The sequence below is a fragment of the Ursus maritimus genome, unplaced genomic scaffold (genome assembly GCF_017311325.1).
Source record: "Ursus maritimus isolate PB19 unplaced genomic scaffold, ASM1731132v1 scaffold_17, whole genome shotgun sequence".
NCBI classification, from domain to species: Eukaryota; Metazoa; Chordata; class Mammalia; order Carnivora; family Ursidae; genus Ursus; species Ursus maritimus.
The window spans coordinates 47,835,565-47,853,454 of NW_024424119.1; the positions used below are offsets into that span (position 1 = coordinate 47,835,565).

At 46.5% G+C, this 17,890-nt stretch overlaps 1 protein-coding gene and 1 long non-coding RNA gene across 5 annotated transcripts in view; both read left to right on the forward strand.

Annotated features, from left to right (window-relative positions):
* The window catches only part of MRRF (mitochondrial ribosome recycling factor), a 52,794-nt gene extending 36,435 nt beyond the window's left edge, over window positions 1–16,359 (forward strand). For 3 of the 4 annotated variants that reach the window (XM_008698809.2, XM_008698808.2, XM_040631840.1), the window contains 2 exons: window positions 5,572–5,731; window positions 15,811–16,359. In XM_008698809.2, coding sequence (XP_008697031.1) covers window positions 5,572–5,731; window positions 15,811–15,888 — 238 coding nt within the window. In that variant the 3' untranslated portion in view covers window positions 15,889–16,359. Of the gene's footprint in view, window positions 1–5,571; window positions 5,732–5,976; window positions 6,143–15,810 lie in introns of all 4 variants that reach the window. The other variant, XR_005835240.1, reaches the window with a different exon arrangement.
* Window positions 433–2,691, forward strand: LOC121103092. The gene is made up of 2 exons (XR_005835241.1): window positions 433–1,141; window positions 2,180–2,691. It is a non-coding gene; the product is annotated as an uncharacterized LOC121103092 (long non-coding RNA).
* Window positions 16,360–17,890: the final 1,531 nt, after the last annotated feature.

Genomic DNA, 17,890 nt, shown 5'->3' on the forward strand with positions numbered 1-17,890 from the left:
TTTCCTTCCCTTTCAAGGCTGAATGCAGTTGCGCTGTGTGTCTGTACCGCTCGTGTGTCTGATTGCTTGCCGACGGACCTACGAAGCCTCGGTGTGACGTTGAATGGCTTGTGTGCATACTCTTGTGCTCGCCAGGCTCGCCAGCCTCGAACTTTGGGATAGTCTTTTTCCTCTTTCTGTCCTCAGCCTCACTGCCTTTTTCAGTCCCTCAGAGAGCAGTACCCGCCTTCGACCTGAAAAGACATCTTTACTTTACACAGACTATTCCCGCAGGTGGAAACGACCTCCCCCAGCCCCTCTACTCTTACACAGCTTTTTTTTTTTTAATGTGTGCCCTCTTTTTTTTTTTTTTTTAAAGATTTATTTATTTGACACAGAGAGAGAGAGAGAGCACAAGCAGCGGGAGCGGCAGGCAGAGGGAGAAGCAGACTCCCCACTGAGCAGGGAGCCCAATGTGGGAGCCAAAAGCAGACGCTTAACCAATTGAGCCACCCAGGCGCCCCACCACTCTTACACATCTTAATTCAAATATCACTTAGTTGACATGTCCCCACATTTTGTTCCTGGAGCCCCACAGGGGACCTCGGTCAGACTCCCCTCCCCCGCTCATTATTTTCATAGACCTCTACATGTCTTTATTGTGCTTGTTACAGCTGTAACTTATTGATGAGATATACAAGTGTTTGTTTAACGACTGCCTTCCTTGCCAGACAGTAGACTCATGTGTTTAGTGCTACATGTCTCTTGTCTGGCATTGGGCTGGCACATAATATGTGCCCAGTAAACAGCTGTTAAATGAAACTATAAACTAAATGAATGACTTAGTACTGAAAAGAGAAAATTTCAGGGCTACATGCTGGGACCATTTGGATTATAAAATGTACACAAGCTGTTAAATTCCTAGTAGGATCTCAAAAAGTCATCTTGCTGGAGCGTCGATTGTTTGCCCTGTCATTTCTCTGTTGATAAAACCCTCCAGGAATAAGCTCTTCATTCTTGGAAGCTGCCTCAGTGAGTGCCAGCACGTAAACAGCAGCAGCAAAGGCAGCTGGCATTCCCTGATTGTTTGTTCTCTACCAGGCTGTTGTGCTGTGTCCGGTCCACGTGTTCTCTCGTGGAATCCTCACAAGAACTCTGAAAGGTAGATGCTGGGTTTTTTTGTTTGTTTGATTTTAATTTCTGTTTCTAGATGAGAAGACCAAGGCCCAGAGAGTTGAAACAACTTGCTTGAGGTCCCTCAGCTAGCTAGTGGTAGGCCCAGAAGGAGAGGAGAGTGAAGGTGGGGTACCCTTTGTAAGCCTGGGGTAGAGCACACCTCTCCCCGAGTGCCCTTCCCCGCATTCACTGGAAGAGCTCTCTTTTCATTTGTTTTATACATTGATACATGGAGCCTCTGCCTTGGTTTTCTTGAAAGCCAGAGTTTTGTGGCTAAAGAAGAATTTGAAAACTCCATGTCTGCAGAAGAAATTTGACCTTTGCAGCCTCCGGCCCTCCTGCTATTAGGTCCTTCCCCACAACCGTGCTTCTGCCTGAAGTGCCCTCTGCTCTCTTCTGCAGCGGACCAGAATGCTTCCAAGGCATTTTCCAAATCTAGAGGCAGAATGAGTTGTACTTTTCTGCTTGTTCCTCCTGTGGAAGGCCCATCTCTCTGCCCCAGTGGCACTCACGCTCTTTCTCAGTAGTGGCTGACACGTTTGTCTCCGCCACTGGGCTGAGCCTCTGGGGCAGCTGGACCAGGCCTGCCTTCTCTCCGAAGCTCCTCAGCCTGGCCCGGGATCTGGCACAGAACTCAGGGGACTCAGCCAGCGCTTGATGAGCGAATGCACGCCGAGTACAGAGCGGGTGCGCAGAGCCAACCGGCTGAGTGCAGGAGCCTGAGAACAAACGAGCGTGTGCTCAGAGAACCCCATGAATGCGAGATGGAGATGATCAGATGTATTAATCACTGGTTTGGAAAGGAATTAAAATATTTCCATAATATAGTATGTTTCTTTTCTAAAACAGATGTGCCCTCATTGTTTCATGAGGAAGTAATTAGGTGTATTTGATTAAAACATTCATAATCGTTATCATTTATTCAAGGCTACTATATGCTGCTGTCTTTATTGGTACTTCATATATGTGTTGTGTCTGCTTCTCCCTGTCACCCTGTGAGGTGTTTTTATTATCTTCCCTTTAGAGATGAAGACGCAAGTAATGAATCATGGAACTTTACATCAAAAACTAGGATGTACTGTATGGTGACTAACATAATATAATAAAAAAATATTATTATAAAAAAAAGAGATGACGAATCTGACGCTCAGAGATTAAGTAGCTTGCCCGAGGATACTCAGCTTCCGAGTGATAGAGGAATGCAGCGGGTCTGGCTGACCTCAGGCCAGTGCCTTTGCATCACCCCAGGTGCTTGTGAACTTGTTTTTGAGATACCGGTCAGCCCAACACCCTGAACCAGCACGCATATTCCCTTCCTCTCAGCCCTCCTTTTGCCCGCCCCGTCCCCCCATTCTGCTCTCCGTTTCCTTTGATTATTGCCTCTGTACTTGCATCCTTAAACCGAAATGTTTTTGTCACTGTCAATAATTGGATCCTTTTATGTGTAGAAACTGTCTGGTGTTGATAGTATACTAATGTCACATTTATATTAATAAATACAAAATAATACGTTGTATTAAAGCCAATTTACATATATTATGATTTTGTTTTCTTTATACAGCCTTTTACTCCTAAGATTTCTTTGAGTCCCAATTTATATAGTTTTAAAAAGATAGGTTTTTTTTCTTCATGTAAAATGTAAATGTAACAACGTAGTGAAAAGCAAGTTCATTAGATAAAATTTTTTATTTTCTGAAAGGTTGTCTAAACAGTGGGATTACCTATTTCAAATTATATATGAAATATAAGATTGAAATAGCTCTCTTTGGAGAAGTTTAAGAGGTTTCTTACAGACTTAGATTCATTTATTTTCTGCCCCTCCTAGTATTTCATCGGGATTAAGTTTTTTGAATCAGTGGATCAAGTTTTAATTTTCCTGTTCCTTCCTTGTACTGACATATGCTTTGGCAGAACAAAAAAGAGACCTAAACATGTCAGCATGATTTTTGTCCAATGAATTAAAAACCATAAAAGTAACAAGATCTGATCCAAATCCCTAAACTCCTGACATGGTGGGTTTGTCCTTTTCAGTCCCAAGATTCGTATTACTGACTTTGAAAAGCTTTCTGCCTGGAAGCAGAAGTGATGGCAGCAGTGCAGAATTTATTTGAAATAGATTACCAGGGGTGGGCAGCACAGAGGAGGGGAAGCACACAGGCCGGAGAGATCTGGATTTGAATCCCAGTCCTGTCGCTCAGGCCCATGTGGAAGTTGCTCAGCATCTGTGCGCCTCAATTTCCTCCTTGGAAGATGTGGGGGTGAGAATCCAGCTGGAAGAGTCGTTGCGAGGGTCTGTGAGGTGCGGTACTTACAGTACTCACCTGGCAGAGACGGGCTTAATAATGGCAGTAATCAGGATCATTTCTATTTCGAGAATACCTTCAATAGCTGAATCCAGAGGGATGGATTTGTAATGCAGCCGTCCGCTTTGTCTTCAGAGCTCATCTTTTCTCAAAAGTCTTTAATTTTTTTTTCTCATCCTGTCAGGGAGAAAAATAGCAGGTAGATGCCACTAAATCTTTTAACACCCACTTGTCACTGCTTCACATGGGACATATACCCAGAATGTGGGCTCGTCCTTACCAAGCAAGAACCACACTGATTTGAGGGTCAGGAACCGCTGCCAGTGATGTCCATTTCAGGACCCAGGGGGCAGAGGAGTTTTGTCATACTAAGACTGTTGCCGTTTGATTCAGGTCAGCCTGGGTTTGGCCCAAACTTCCTGGGCCTCGTTTTCTTCATCTGTAAAATGGGGCTCATGATCTTGCAAGACCCTCCATGACACGGCTTTCCAGACTCTTTTCTTGTCACTCTCTTGTTATCTGTGCTCCAGTTATTCCTCAAATGAAACTTGGTCTCTTTGCAGCTTAAAGCCTCTGTATGTGCTCTTTCTGCCTCCTGGAAGCCCCCCTTGCCGTGCCAGCGCGGGCCGCCCGCACTCCTTCTTCAGATCCTCGTGTGTGTATTCGTCGGGACGAGATGGGTTATGCTGTAGTAACAGGCAACCCCCAAGCCTCTGGGGCTTAGCCCAGCGATCTGCTTCTTGACCAGGCTGCACGATGGGAGCTGTTTATCCGGGTCGCTCTGGGGCCCACGCTGATGGAAGCTGCGTCTCCGCTTGTATCGCAGCCCACAGAAATGAACGTGGTGGAGCCCACAGCTCCTGCCCCGAGGTGACACCCCTCCTTTCTGCTCACGTTTCATTGACCAAAGCGAAGTCCCCTCTCCCCTTAGAGGGGAGAGGAAAAAATGCCTTCCTACTGGAAAGACTTAAGAACCAGGACACTAGTGAGCAGACCCGGAGATGCCCGCCTTTCGGGGTTATTATTATTACTCGCCGCCTGCCCGAGCTCAGACAGTTCCAGGCCAGTGAGTGGAGCTGCTTTTGTGCTCCTGCGGCACCTTGTACTTCTCCGCTTCCCTGACCGCAGCACTGCCCGCGCTCCCACTGCCCCGTGTCTCTTCTTGCCTCTCTCCCTGCCTGAGCTCCCAAAGAGCCGAACAGAGCTCGGTCCGTGTGCACCGGGGCTCCCTCGTGCCCGAGCCTGGTTGTGCTGGGTGAGTCGGCCCTCACTGTGTAGAGGACCAAGAAACAAAGGCAGAGCAAACTCGCGGGGTTACTTTGCTGGGTTGTGATGAGTAAAGGTAAAATAAGAGTAACAGTAAGTGCCTCGTGTAGTTGTAAGGGCCAGCTTGGAAAGTGCTTGTGGCCGGGTGCGTCGGGGGCCCTCCGGGTGCTCATGGTGGTGATACGATGAGCAGGGGATCGGTGGAAATAGCTGACGTTCAGTAAGCACTCAGACGTGCCAGACCCTCTCAGGGCTTCTTTGGGCAAGTTAACTGTGCGGCGGTTCTCACGTGTTGGGACTCATGTTGCGTCTTGGTCACTTTTGCTTATAATCGTAAGATTCGGAGATTGCTACTGAACTTGTTTTGGGTGGTTTAGAGATTGAATGGTGCAATTTCTGTAGCATCATCCGTTCATTTGCGCTGCATCTTTAGTGGCAGAGAAGGGGGTAGAGTTAGAGCTAACAATTGCTCCCTTTCGTTGAGCCCTTAACATGGGCCAGGGTCAGCGCTAAACAGTTTACATGCACTGTTTCTTATCACATCACTCCATCCCCATTTTACAGATGGGAACTCTGAGGACACAAATCAGTGATGCATGTAGTAAGTGGTGTGGCCAGGACCCCTGGCTCAGGCTTTTAAGCAGTCCTGCTAGGGGCTGTCCTCACCTACTCCCCAGGAGCTTCACTGGGCCCCGAGCACACCCCTGGGCATAGCATCATCACCGATGGAGAGCAAAGCTGCTAACTGCTGAGCTGGTGGACAGGGTGATGTTAAATCCTCAGCTGGGAGCTAACATGTGGGATGATTCTGTTGAATGGTCTGTTTTGTTTGTTTGTTTTTAATCAGGGTAACCAGGGAACACAGGGAAATGCTGGCGAAACTGGCCAAACAGAACACCAACAAGGCCAAGGATTCCTTACGGAAAGTTCGTACCAATGCAATGAATAAGCTGAAGAAATCAAAGGACAAGGTCTCGGAGGACACCATTAGGCTCATAGAGAAACAGGTACTGTTGCCACCAGATGTAGTACTTGTGTGTCTGACCCAGGGAACCACCTGTTTGTGTCTGAGAGAGGAAGACTAAAATCGAATACCCCTGATTCTTTCCTTGGCGTGATGAGGATCGGCCGAGTCTCTGTTCTGGCTTAGCCCTGGGAATGTGGAGGAAGAGAAGACGCTGTTGACTCTTTGCTGTGTTCCAGGCTCCGTGCTGAACACTTTCTGTCATTTCGTTTATCCTTGTTGCTACAGAGTTGTGAAGGAGGTCCCGAGGAAGCTGAGGTTCAAAGAAGCTAAATAACTCGCTCAGAGTCACACGGCTGGTCAGTTAGAAATGGATCCCAGCGCAGGCAGACCACCTTCAGAGCCTGGACGCTGGCGCTCTCGTGCATGTGGTGGCTTGTCTGGGTGCCGGGAGGTGAGGACTTAGCCGTGTTCTTACTGCGCCGAGCAGCGGCACTTGAATAAACTGCAGGGAAATAATGAGAGACTGCGGGCAGGTGGAAGTACACGTGCAAAGGGGTGCTGTGTGAAAGAACGTGACACGGGTGGTCATTGCGGCGGGAGCGCTGGCTGAGGCTCGGGATGGCTAGCACAGCAGCCGGTTCATAGCAGGGCTTGGAGACCAGGCCGAGCAGCTTCCGCTGCAGAGACACTCCCACGCTGGCCATGCCGCTCTGTCGGCCGTCTGTGGCCACGATAGTGCTGCGTGACGGACCACCTCAAAACCCAGCGATTGACAATATCAGGCTTTATTTCTTAGTCTCATTTCTGTGGGTCAGCTGGGGAGTCGCTGGTCTAGACTGGGCTTCGTGGGCTTGGCTCCAGATGCTGGATTGGGTTCAAGTCTGCTTTCTCTATCCCTCAGTCTTTTGGAGTCAGCAAGCTCCCAGGACATCTTTTCTTTTTTCTTTTCTTTTCTTTTCTTTTCTTTTCTTTTCCTTTCTTTTCTTTTCAGAATTTTTTTACTTATTTGTCAGAGAGAGAGCATAAGCAGGGAGAGCAGCAGGCAGAGTGAGAAGCAGGCTCCCCGCTGAGCAAAGATCCTGATGCATGACTCGATCCCAGGACCCTGGTCACGATCTGAGCTGAAGCAGATGCTTAACCAACTGAGCCACCCAAATGTCCCCCCAGGACATCTTCTCAACAGCATAAGCCCAGCCATTCAAGGACATTTGGAAGCACCTGCTCTTGGCACGTCCCACTGGCCAAGCACGTCCCACGGGCCAAGCCCGGTATCACTGGGCCAGAGAAACATATATATTTGTGGAGGTCTGAAGGAGGGCGTGAAGATTTGTTGAACAGTAATTGAATCTGCCACAGCATCACGATCACTTAAGGAGCTTATAAAAATACAGGTTTCTGGGGCCCCACGCCCAGAGATTGAGTCAGTGAGTCTGGGGTGGGACCTGCAGGTCTGCATTTTTAAATGCTCCCCAGGTGATTCTGATACATTAAGTCCCTAGAAAGACTTTTTCCCAGACAGTGGGGAGAGCACATCTGTGTTTATGAAAGATGACTATGGTGGCTGGGTGAAAAACAGATTGTAAGGATCAAGCGTGGAGGCAGGGAGGCTGTTGTGGAAATCCATCCAGGAAATGGTGGCCTGAACCTGAGTGGTACCAGTGGATTGAAGATAGGAAGACGAATTTACCAGTATTTAAGAGAGAGAATAGTGTTTAGCGTAATATAAAGGGCTTGCTCAAAGCCTCTGCATCCACCACAAAAGCATTATTTTAGAAAGATTGAACAGGAGTGTGGGCAGGATGGGGAGTCAGGAGGGAAGAGGCTGGAGGCAGGGAGCGTGAGCGCTGTTAGAGGGTCATCTGGAGGAGGCCGTAAATTGACTAAGTGCTCCCCTTCTCCTGGCCCAGCAGTTAGAATGCCAGTTGTAGGCCAGTCCTAACAATCACCCAGGAAAAAATTTCAGATGGATGCCTGGGCTGTGCTGCTGCATTTACTGATTTTTAGTAGGTCTCCCCAGGAATGTATATTTTTTAAAAAGCTCCCCAGATAAATCTGCAAAAGCAGACACAGATGGTAACTAATGACCTAGAAGCCTGACGGTGTGTCCTTGTGATGGTACCAGAGTTAGGTCTAGCTTGTTCTGCACTTGATGTCCTGTGACCTTGGGGACGTGACTTGACTCCTTGAAGTCCATTTGTTCTGTAAAAAGGGGTTTGTAATTCCTGCCTTACAGGGTTGCCCTGACATGCTAGAAGAACCATTAGAGTGTCTGACACCTGGACCCTCAGAGCTCCCTTCTTGTCTTCTGTGTGCCCTCCTCTTGCCCTACGTCAGCTAAAAGAGGTTCCTAGGTTAGGCTGGCCTTTTCTGAGCTCCAGTCAGGCCTTATAGGAGTCTGTCCTTGGCCCCAGCTGGGCCAGCTCCTTGTCCATCCCCAGGAAAGTCCATCTCTGCAGTCAACACTTGACCCTTCCCTTGCTTCTTCATGGTAAGCCCGTGGACCTCACGAACATTCCAGGTACTCCTCACTCAGCAAGACAGGGCCTCTGCCTCAGGGACCAGAGCCCACATTCCCCAAAAAGGGAGGAATGATCGGAGAAGCAGTACTCTTGATCAAACCCACTTGACAAGGACTTTGCTAGAAGCCTTCACATTAGCACCTGGCTTTTCACCTTCCTCTTCAGATTAGTTTCTCCAATGCTTATTACTGTTGATTGTTATTATTTTTCAAAATGAAAATAACTTTATTAGTTTTTTCCAATACTAAGCTATACACGTTAGTGTAAATTTTTTTTTTTAATTAAGAAGGAAGTAATTGAAATTTCATCACTCAGAGATGACCATTGTTAACGTTCTGGTGCAGACCTGCACGCTATCTCTGTGAGGACATGTGTAATATTACAAGAGAAAAGATCACAGTCATGTACATAACATATCCAGCGCAATAATCTTTATTATTTAAGATATTATCATTTAAAGATGAGTTCTTACCATTACTGTTACTAACTGCCTTTCCTGTCGTATGGTTGAAAGTGGAGTGAGAAAATCTTGGGACAGCCTTGTACGCCCTTTATATCTGTTCTTTTTCCTTGGCAGAAGGCACTAAGCTGGAGTTTAGGGTATGTGGGTTTTGTTTTTGTTTTTTAAATAAGCGAGGCAGGGGGCTGATTGTTGTTTTATCAGAATATTTTAAAATTTGTTTACTTTGTGCCTGATTATCCAAGTAATGTATGCTCACTGTAGAAAACGCAGCGAGCTCAGAAGACTGTTTTAAAAGAAATGGGGGGAAATTCACACCATAAACCCACATTGCAGAAGCAACTGCTCTTAACATTTTGGAGTATTTCTTCTTTCCCTCTTTTTTTTTAACTACATAGTTTTTAACATGACTGAATATGCAGTATGCATATGGTTTTGTACTCGGCTTTTTATTTTCTGTTTAGCATTAAAACCATTAGCATTTTCTTGTGTCTTAAAAAACTGTAAACAGCCATTTCTGATGGTTGGAAAATAGTCCGTCTTGTGTTATACCATAATTCATTTTCACAAGCCTCTTGTTGGACATTTAGTTTGTTTAAACTTTTTTGTTATAAATAAGGTTACAGTGAATATTTTTGTACATAAGTCTTTGTTGAGATGGTTTCCCTAGGATAGAGTCCCAATTGTGGAGTTATTGCACAAAGGGAATGCATATTCTTAAGATTCCTGGTATGTACTGCCTAAATCACTTGCAAAGGTTTTAGAATATGCGTATTTCTTTTTTTTTTTTTTTAAGATTTTATTTATTTATGTGACAGAGAGACAGCCAGAGAGAGAGGGAACAGAGCAGGGGAGTGGGAGAGGAAGAAGCAGGCTCCTCGCGGAGGAGACCGATGTGGGACTTGATCCCGGAATGCCGGGATCACGCCCTGAGCCGAAGGCAGACGCTTAACGACCGCGCTACCCAGGCGCCCCAAGAATATGCGTATTTCTTAATAATTTTGCCTTTTCTATTCCCTAACATTTGAACCCAGAATTTTTAATGCAAGCTTGAAATGCTGATCTTGGAAGTATTGCTTTTACTTCTACACTCCACAGAAAAGATTAAGTTCTTTTTTGTATAAATATATACAACCTTTCTAAAGGATAATATAGAAGTATATACCAAAATCTATACATTTCTTTTTTTTTTTAAGATTTTATTTATTTATTTCACAGAGATAGAGACAGCCAGTGAGAGAGGGAACACAAGCAGGGGGAGTGGGAGAGGAAGAAGCAGGCTCATAGCGGAGGAGCCTGATGTGGGGCTTGATCCCATAACGCCGGGATCACGCCCTGAGCTGAAGGCAGACGCTTAACCGCTGTGCCACCCAGGTGCCCCTAAAATCCATACATTTCTGACTCAGATCCATACATTTCTGACTCAGAGGCTTAAGAATGTATCCAAAATACATTGTCAAGAATGTTACCTACAGAGGTGTCGGTTGATGTATTATATATAATAGTAGAAAATTAGAAACTGTCTAAATTTCTGACAGTGGGAAGATAAATTGTTTTACATCCATTTACTGGAATCTATACAGAGACAGTTATAGAAATATTTTGCAAGGCACCTGGGTCACGTAGTCGATTAAGCATCCTAGTTTTGGTTTTGGCTCAGGTAGTGATCTCAGGGTTGTGAGATCAAGCCCTGCGTTGGGCTCTGCACTCAGCGTGGGGCCTGCTTGAGACTGTCTACCTTTCCCTGTGTGCCTGCTCTCTGCACTCTTTCTCTCAAATCTTTAAAAAAATATATTTTAGAGGCACCTGGGTGGCTCAGTTGGTTAAGCGTCTGCTTTCGGCTCAGGTCATGATCCACGGGTCCTGGGATTGAGCCCCACGTCTGGCTCCCTACTCAGCAGGGAGTCTGCTTCCCCTCTCCCTCTGTCCCCACTCATGCTCTCTCTCAAATAAATAAATAAAATCTTTAAAAAAATATTTTGCAGGCATGGTAAGTTTCTTTTGGAATTTATTTTTTTAAGGTAGTTTACACAACAATATTATAATATGATTCCATTTTTATAATGAAAATTTTCATATACATAAAAGTATTGGCAGCTTAGGAGTGCCTGGTTGGCTCAGTCAGTAGAGCATGTGGCTCTTGATCTTGGGGTTGTGAGTTCGAGCCCCACGTTGGTTGTAGAGATTACTTAAAAATAAAATCTTAGGGGCACCTGGGTGGCACAGTCGTTAGGCGTCTGCCTTCGGCTCAGGGCGTGATCCTGGCGTTCTGGGATCGAGTCCCACATCGGGCTCCTCCGCTAGGAGCCTGCTTCTTCCTCTCCCACTCCCCCTGCTTGTGTTCCCTCTCTCGCTGGCTGTCTCTCTCTGTCAAATTAATAAATAAAATCTTTAAAAAAATAAATAAATAAAAATAAAATAAAATCTTAAAAAACAAAAGATTGGCAGCTTATCCACTTGAGGACGTTAATGGTGGTCATTTCAGGCATTGGGATTATGAACAATTTCAACATTATTCTTTGTGGGATTTTTAATGTTCCAAAATTCTTTTGAGGTCCGATTTTTTAAAAACTATATTATAAAAATGTTTCTTCTTTGGTGTATAAAAATGAAGGGATTGAGTTATAGATTCTGTCCCTACAGTCACATCTGACCCCCCCCCCAACACACGCACCCCCAGCTTCCCAGCCCACAGCCCAGGCCAGCTCTGCTGAGGAAGGACCAGGGCCTACGCGCTCGGGACTCGGACATCTGCCAGCCTGCTGTTTCACCTTTGCCGCAGTTTACTATAAATGGGCCTGCTGAGCATTAAAGCGCTTGGCAGAAACCACCAGTAAATCCGGCCAAGATCCTTTCACTGCTGCCTTTTTCTGAGAAGCCGTGCCGCTCTGAAGTGAAGCTGGGTGCTAGCGGGCTGAAGGAGGGAAGGGCTCCTGGCCAACGGGCAAGCAGGCGGGGAGGCTGGACTGGGTGAGGCAGTGGGTGTGCTGGCCTCAGGGAGGCTGACTTGCCCCCCGCCTGCCCCCTCAGTGCGCTCTGGGCTCTGGCCTTCCCCTTTCCTGTCTCCGCCTTTCACTTTCCTGAACGACAAGGGAGCAAATGTGATGATGATGATGATATGGCCTCTATGAGGCAGCAGATTAAAATGGAAAGGGCTCTTGCTGTGGAGTCCGGCAGGCCTGACTGGTTCAAATCCCAGCTCTTTCACTTCTCGGCTGTGAAGGTTAGCAAATGGCTTCACCTTTTTGAGCTTCCGTCTCCTCGTCTGTAAAGTGGAAGGAGGGGTGCTTATCTCGCAGGGTGGGTGAGAGGACCAAAGGACACACATACTTAAAAGTGGCTGGTGTGGTTCTCGGTCCTCAGTAGGTGGCCGCCCTGTTTGTCCGTCCCATTCCTTTCCCCACCCTTTGACTCCAAATATGGGGCTGGGATTGGCTGTCGGAATGACCCTCACACAGCTGGCCTGGAGTGAGGAAGGACTAGGCCAGGTGCTGGGGACGCCTTGGACCGAGTAGCAGCACCAAACCGGCAACCCGGGTGGGTGAGTTCCTGGCTCAGTCACACCACTGACTTTTTAACATGACCTTGGGCAGACTAGTTAACATTTTATGCCTTGGTTTACTCCTCTGTAAAATGGGGATAATTCCTGTCTCACCTGCCTTATAGAAGTTCTGTGTGGATGTTGGATTTGGACAAAACCCCTTTGCAGACCATGAATCACTGTGCAACTGTCAGGTGAAATAGTTAAATGTTCACAATGTCTTAAAGGGACATAGTAACAGCATTTCACAGGTTTTGCGGATTATGTGAAATAATGCATATAAAGTTTTTAGCCCAGTGCCTGACACGTAGTAGTTCTCGGGAAGAGGGAGCCGTTGTTGGTGCTGTTGTCATTGCTGTGAATCATCATTATTTTATTGTACTTTATTATTTTTTTTTTAAAGATTTTTAAATTTATTTTAGATGGAGAGAGAGAGTGCATGTGCAAATGGGGAGGAGCAGAGGGAGAGGGAGAAAGAGAATCTCAAGCAGACTCCCCGCTGAGTACAGAGCCTGAGTCAGGGCTCAGTCTCGTGACCCTGAGATCAGGACCTGAGCCAAAATCCAGAGTTGGACACTCAACCGACTGAGCCACCCAGGTGCCCCATGTTCATCATCATCATTTAAAAAGTCTGAGGAAGATGGAAAAGATGAACTTGCAGGCAGACTGTCCCCAAGGGCACTTTGTGCCTACAATTTGGTAGAAAGTTAGCAAATATTTTCATTAATTGATTAATTTGAGAAGAAGTCAGGAAGTGATAATAAAAATCAGAGTAGCGGGGCGCCTGGGTAGCGCAGTCGTTGGGCGTCTGCCTTCGGCTCAGGGGGTGATCCTGGCGATGCGGGATCGAGTCCCACATCGGGCTCCTCGGCTGGGAGCCTGCTTCTTCCTCTCCCTCTCCCCTGCTGTGTTCCCTCTCTCGCTGGCTGTCTCTCTCTCACATAAATAAATAAAATCTTTGAAAAAAAAAAATCAGAGTAGCACAAGCAGCATTTGCATAGCAAATAAGCAGTTTAAACCGTGCTTGCATATGCACGAACACGGTCAACCCGCACAACTACTCTCGGAGGAAGGGACCGGCATCCCCATTTGATAGATGAGGAAACTGAGATTCCGCGACTTACACATTGTCACCCCACTGAGAATTTAACCCAGCACCCACATTATCACACTGTTATCTTAGGCACTCTTCCTCTCCCCAGTCCCGCTTCCTGTCCCCAAACTGCCCTTGCGCCATTTTTCCTGAGTAGGCTTGCTGGAGGGAGTGCTGCTGGGCATCATGCCACCCGCCACGCAAGGCAGCTGCTCTGCGCGGGGGCAGCAGCATCTGAAGAGTCCGTGGCGGAGGGAGGAGGGACCGAGCAGCCGTTCTGAGCCCAGCCGCTCTTCCAGGAGCCCCCGAAGCCGTGCTTTCCCCGGCTACAAAATGTGCAGTTGTTGCTATGGTGAGAGCCTGGTTGTCTCCCCGCCTGGGACCAATTGCTCCAAATCCTTTTTCGTTTCTACCCTTTCCAATGCATTTAGTTCCTAGTTCTTGGCCAAGGCCTGTGGTCTGCAAATAAAGATGTCAAACAGCCGGCGTGCTGCTGAGCACACGGGTCCCGGGCACCATACTTCAAGGCTTCCTGTCTTATGGTCCCTTTTAGACGTGGGAGGGAAGCTGCAGTGCTTACTAAATTGTATTGTATTTTGTTTCTCACTCTTAGTACATGTTTATTTTTGAAAATTTGGAAAATATAGAAAAACACAGAAAACTTTAATAATTATTCATTTAGTAACTATTTCCTGAGCACTTGCTATATACTTGGTCTTTTGCAAGATGGGCCAGGTGGGGACAGGGATAATATATTGCCTATCTTCCCATCACTGAACGATAAACACTATTAATATTTTCACGTTTCCTTCCATTTTTAAGAAATATCCATTTTTTACATACTTGAGATCATTTCTACTATGTATTTGCACAATTCTGTATCCTGCTTTTTCTTTAACTCTAAAGGTAACATGAGCATTTTCCCATGATATTATAAAGAATGTCTTGACACGTTATTTCTTTTTTTCTGATTACAAAAGCAATCCATACTTGGCGTAAACATTCAAACACTTCAGAAATATGTGCTGGAATGTTATTCATATTTGTACCCTTTCCATAAGAAGTAGATAATCGTAGCCATTTTTAATGGGTATATGTATTCAACTACTTCCCTGTTCTATCACTTTAGATTTTCTGATTTTTTCATTTTTTTTTAAAGATTTTACTTATTTATTTGACAGAGAGAGACAGCCAGTGAGAGAGGGAACACAAGCAGGGGGAGTGGGAGACGAAGAAGCAGGCTCCCAGTGGAGGACCCAGGACCCCGGGATCATGCCCTGAACCGAAGGCAGACACTTAACGACTGAGCCACCCAGGCGCCCTGCTGATTTTTCATTATTGAAAAGAAAGCCTAGAAAGGGGCACCTGGGTGGCACAGTCAGTTAAATATCCGACTCTTGGTTTTGGCTGCGGTCGTGATTGGTTTGGGCTCGGGTTGTGATCTCAGGGTCGTGAGATTGAGGCCTGCGTCAGGCTCCTCGCTCAGTGTGGGGTCTGCTTGAGACTGTCTCTCCCTCTGCTCCCCACTCTCTCTCTAAAATAAATAAATAAATCTTAAAATAAAAAAAGCCTATGAGCACCTGAGTGGCTCAGTCAGTTAAGCATCTGCCTTCAGCTCAGGTCATGATCCCGGGGTCCTGCTTCTCCCTCTGCCTCTGCCCTGCCTCCCGTCTCTCATGAATAAGCAAATAAAAAATCTTTTTAAAAAATAATAAAGCCTAGATAAATATCTTTGCATATGGAACTTTAGAAATTTTTTTCAGATTCCATCCATGTGGTAATTTCCCAGTTGAGAGATTTGGGGGGGGGGGTTAAAAAATGGTGTGGACATTTGCATCAATTTGAATTCCTATCATTGATATATGAGCTTATCCATTTTACCATAGCTTTCTGGCATTGAATATTATAATTAAAAACTACAACATCAAACTTTGTTAACTACGATAACTGAATTATATCTTGTTTTAATTTGCATTTCTTCAGTGTCTGTTGAATTTTCCATGTTTGTTAACCAGATGTATTTCTTCTTTTCTCAAGACTTTTTTTTCCTGCTTGACTACTGGGATCTTAATAGTCTTATCAATTAGTATGAGGGCTTTATACAGCAAGGTCTGAGGAAATTCTAGAGGGTCATTAAGTGACCGATAAGGCTGGCTTCCCTGTATTCTATAATAATAGTTAAGAATCTTGGGCTGTGGAATCAGACTACTGGGGATTAAATTTTGTCATTGCTACTTTCAGCTGTGTATCCTGATGGGATCTAACTGCCTCAGTTTCCTCATCTGTGAAATGGAAAAAATGATAGTATCTATCTCATGGGGCTGCTGCTGGCAATCAGTAAGAGTGTGTATATAAAGTTCTTAGCACAGTGCCTGGGTGGGACTAAATAATATGAGCTTCTGTCACCATCGCTATTTCCCAGAGAACTTTCGCAGTCTGGGAATGTTTGTCCCCCTACCCTTCCCCAGCCCCAGTCATCGGGCTGTCTCATTTTGTGTTCCTGCAGATCAGCCAAATGGCCGACGACACCGTTGCAGAGCTGGACAGGCATCTGGCAGTGAAGACCAGAGAGCTCCTCGGATGAGAGCCCGCCCGGGGCAGCAGTACTCCAGAGCCCAGTTTCTGGTGGATCCCATGGGTGGCAGATGGGCCCTCTCTTCTCTGTCCACACAGAAGGCTGTCACCATGCAGCTGGCAGTCTTCGTGAGGCTCAGACTTCTAGTGCGTTTTCTTCCTCCTGTTTCCTGTCCACCCCATTCTGCTCTGGCTCTCTGCCACGGGCGGCCCTCGGAGAGTATCTGCTGTGACAGATGGCCTCTACTTAGGGCATTTGCCCTGATCATGACATTGCCAAGATACTAGGACTGTTGGCTGCCTCAGCACTGCCAGTTTCTTGTCTCAGGAGCCTCCTTTTCAGTTAGTTGGGCCCTGTCCCCAACTTTGAACTCTGGGCTGATGTGGGCCTTCACCTGTGACTGGATCCCTTTGCTAGAAGCCCATTTTTACCTAAGAACAAAATCAAAATAAATGGGGAAGAAAAACCACCACAAAGCAATGGATAGAGTGGGTCTGGATTCATGTTCTCGAAGGACCTGTATGTAAAGCCACCAGAACGATACTTTGGCCTCTGAGTCATCCTCACACATGCTCTTCCCTCTGCCTGGACCATTCTGCCCCTGCTGACCTACCGGCCAGTCCTGTCCATCCTTCAGGCCTCAGCTTGGGTATCCCCTCCTCCAGGAAGTCTTCCCTTTTCCCCCAGCCGAGGACTGCTGTTATTGGCTCTCAGGACTGTCCACTGCTTTTAACTGAACCTTCACTATGCTTTTCGATAATCAGTCTGTATATCTTCATTATCCTCAGAACTTGGCATAACGCCTGGAACACAGTAGGCGTTCAAATGTGCTGTAAATGAATTGTACGGAGTAGCTGCTCAGCGAATTCTGGCGGCTTTTTCTTTCTTTCCAGTCAGAACACCATCACTCTGTCCTTTTCCACTCTTGCCTTTGTCCTCAACATTTACTTGGAAATGAGATACCTTCCCCCAGGGCCTGCCTGTTGACAGACAAGTGGTTTGTTGTGGCTTATCTTTGGGTACTGGGTTAAGTAAGGGTTTTTTCCTCCAGTAATTTTCTTTTCCTTTCTTTTTCTCTTTTTTCTTTTCTTTTTCTTTTCCTTTCCTTTCCTTTCTTTTCTCTTTCCTTTTCTTCTCTTTTCATTCTCTCATTCATAATACAGCCATCATGAGCTAGGCACAGTTCTAGGCAGTATCTTTCATCTTCCTGGTGAACTTGCGAGATGGGTAGTGTCTTCATTTTATAAATAGGAAAACTGACAGCTGACAATATTAGATAACTTCCGCAAAGCAGCAAGCCTAGTAAGTGACAAAAGGTTTCGTTATTCATTGTCAGACTCATTTTGCAGAGAGGGAGGAGCTCAAGAGGTCAAATTTCTTGCCCAGGGTTACACAGCTAGCAAGCCCGCAGAGCTGGGATTCAGACGGAGGCCTGATCTAAAGCTCGCGTTCAGCTCGCTGCATAAACATTTAGTGAGCGCCAACTGCATGCCAGGTACCGTGCTACATGCTGGGAATGCAAAAATGGGTAAGACGTGACCTCTGTCTCTGAGGGGTGCACGGCATGCTGGACTAAGACATTATCCAAAATGTCTCGGGTGGAAGATGGGGAGTTCATTCCAGTTTTGCCAGATGTCTGCCTTTAGAGTGGAATCTGCTTGGGCCGCCACGGGGCCTGGCTGCACTCCTTCAAAATAGCATCCAACTTCTCTTCACTGTCTGACTCCTCTCAGATCCCGTCCCTCGCGGGAGGTCTGCTCTTCGCCCTCTGCTTATACTGGTAGAGCACAGTGTACGTGGCCAGGGGGGGTTCAAGGTCAGAGTCAGGTCGAGAATGAGTCTCCCACCCCGCTTACCTGTCCTCAGTCCGACCCCACTCCCCAGCCCTGAGTAGCCATCACACGATCAGAAGTCAGCTGCGGGAAGAACGGGGACAGACATAGCAATCAAGGAGCCTTTTTTGGGGTAAGCCACATGGCGGGGGCATTGCAGCAGTCTTTCGTGAGTGGCC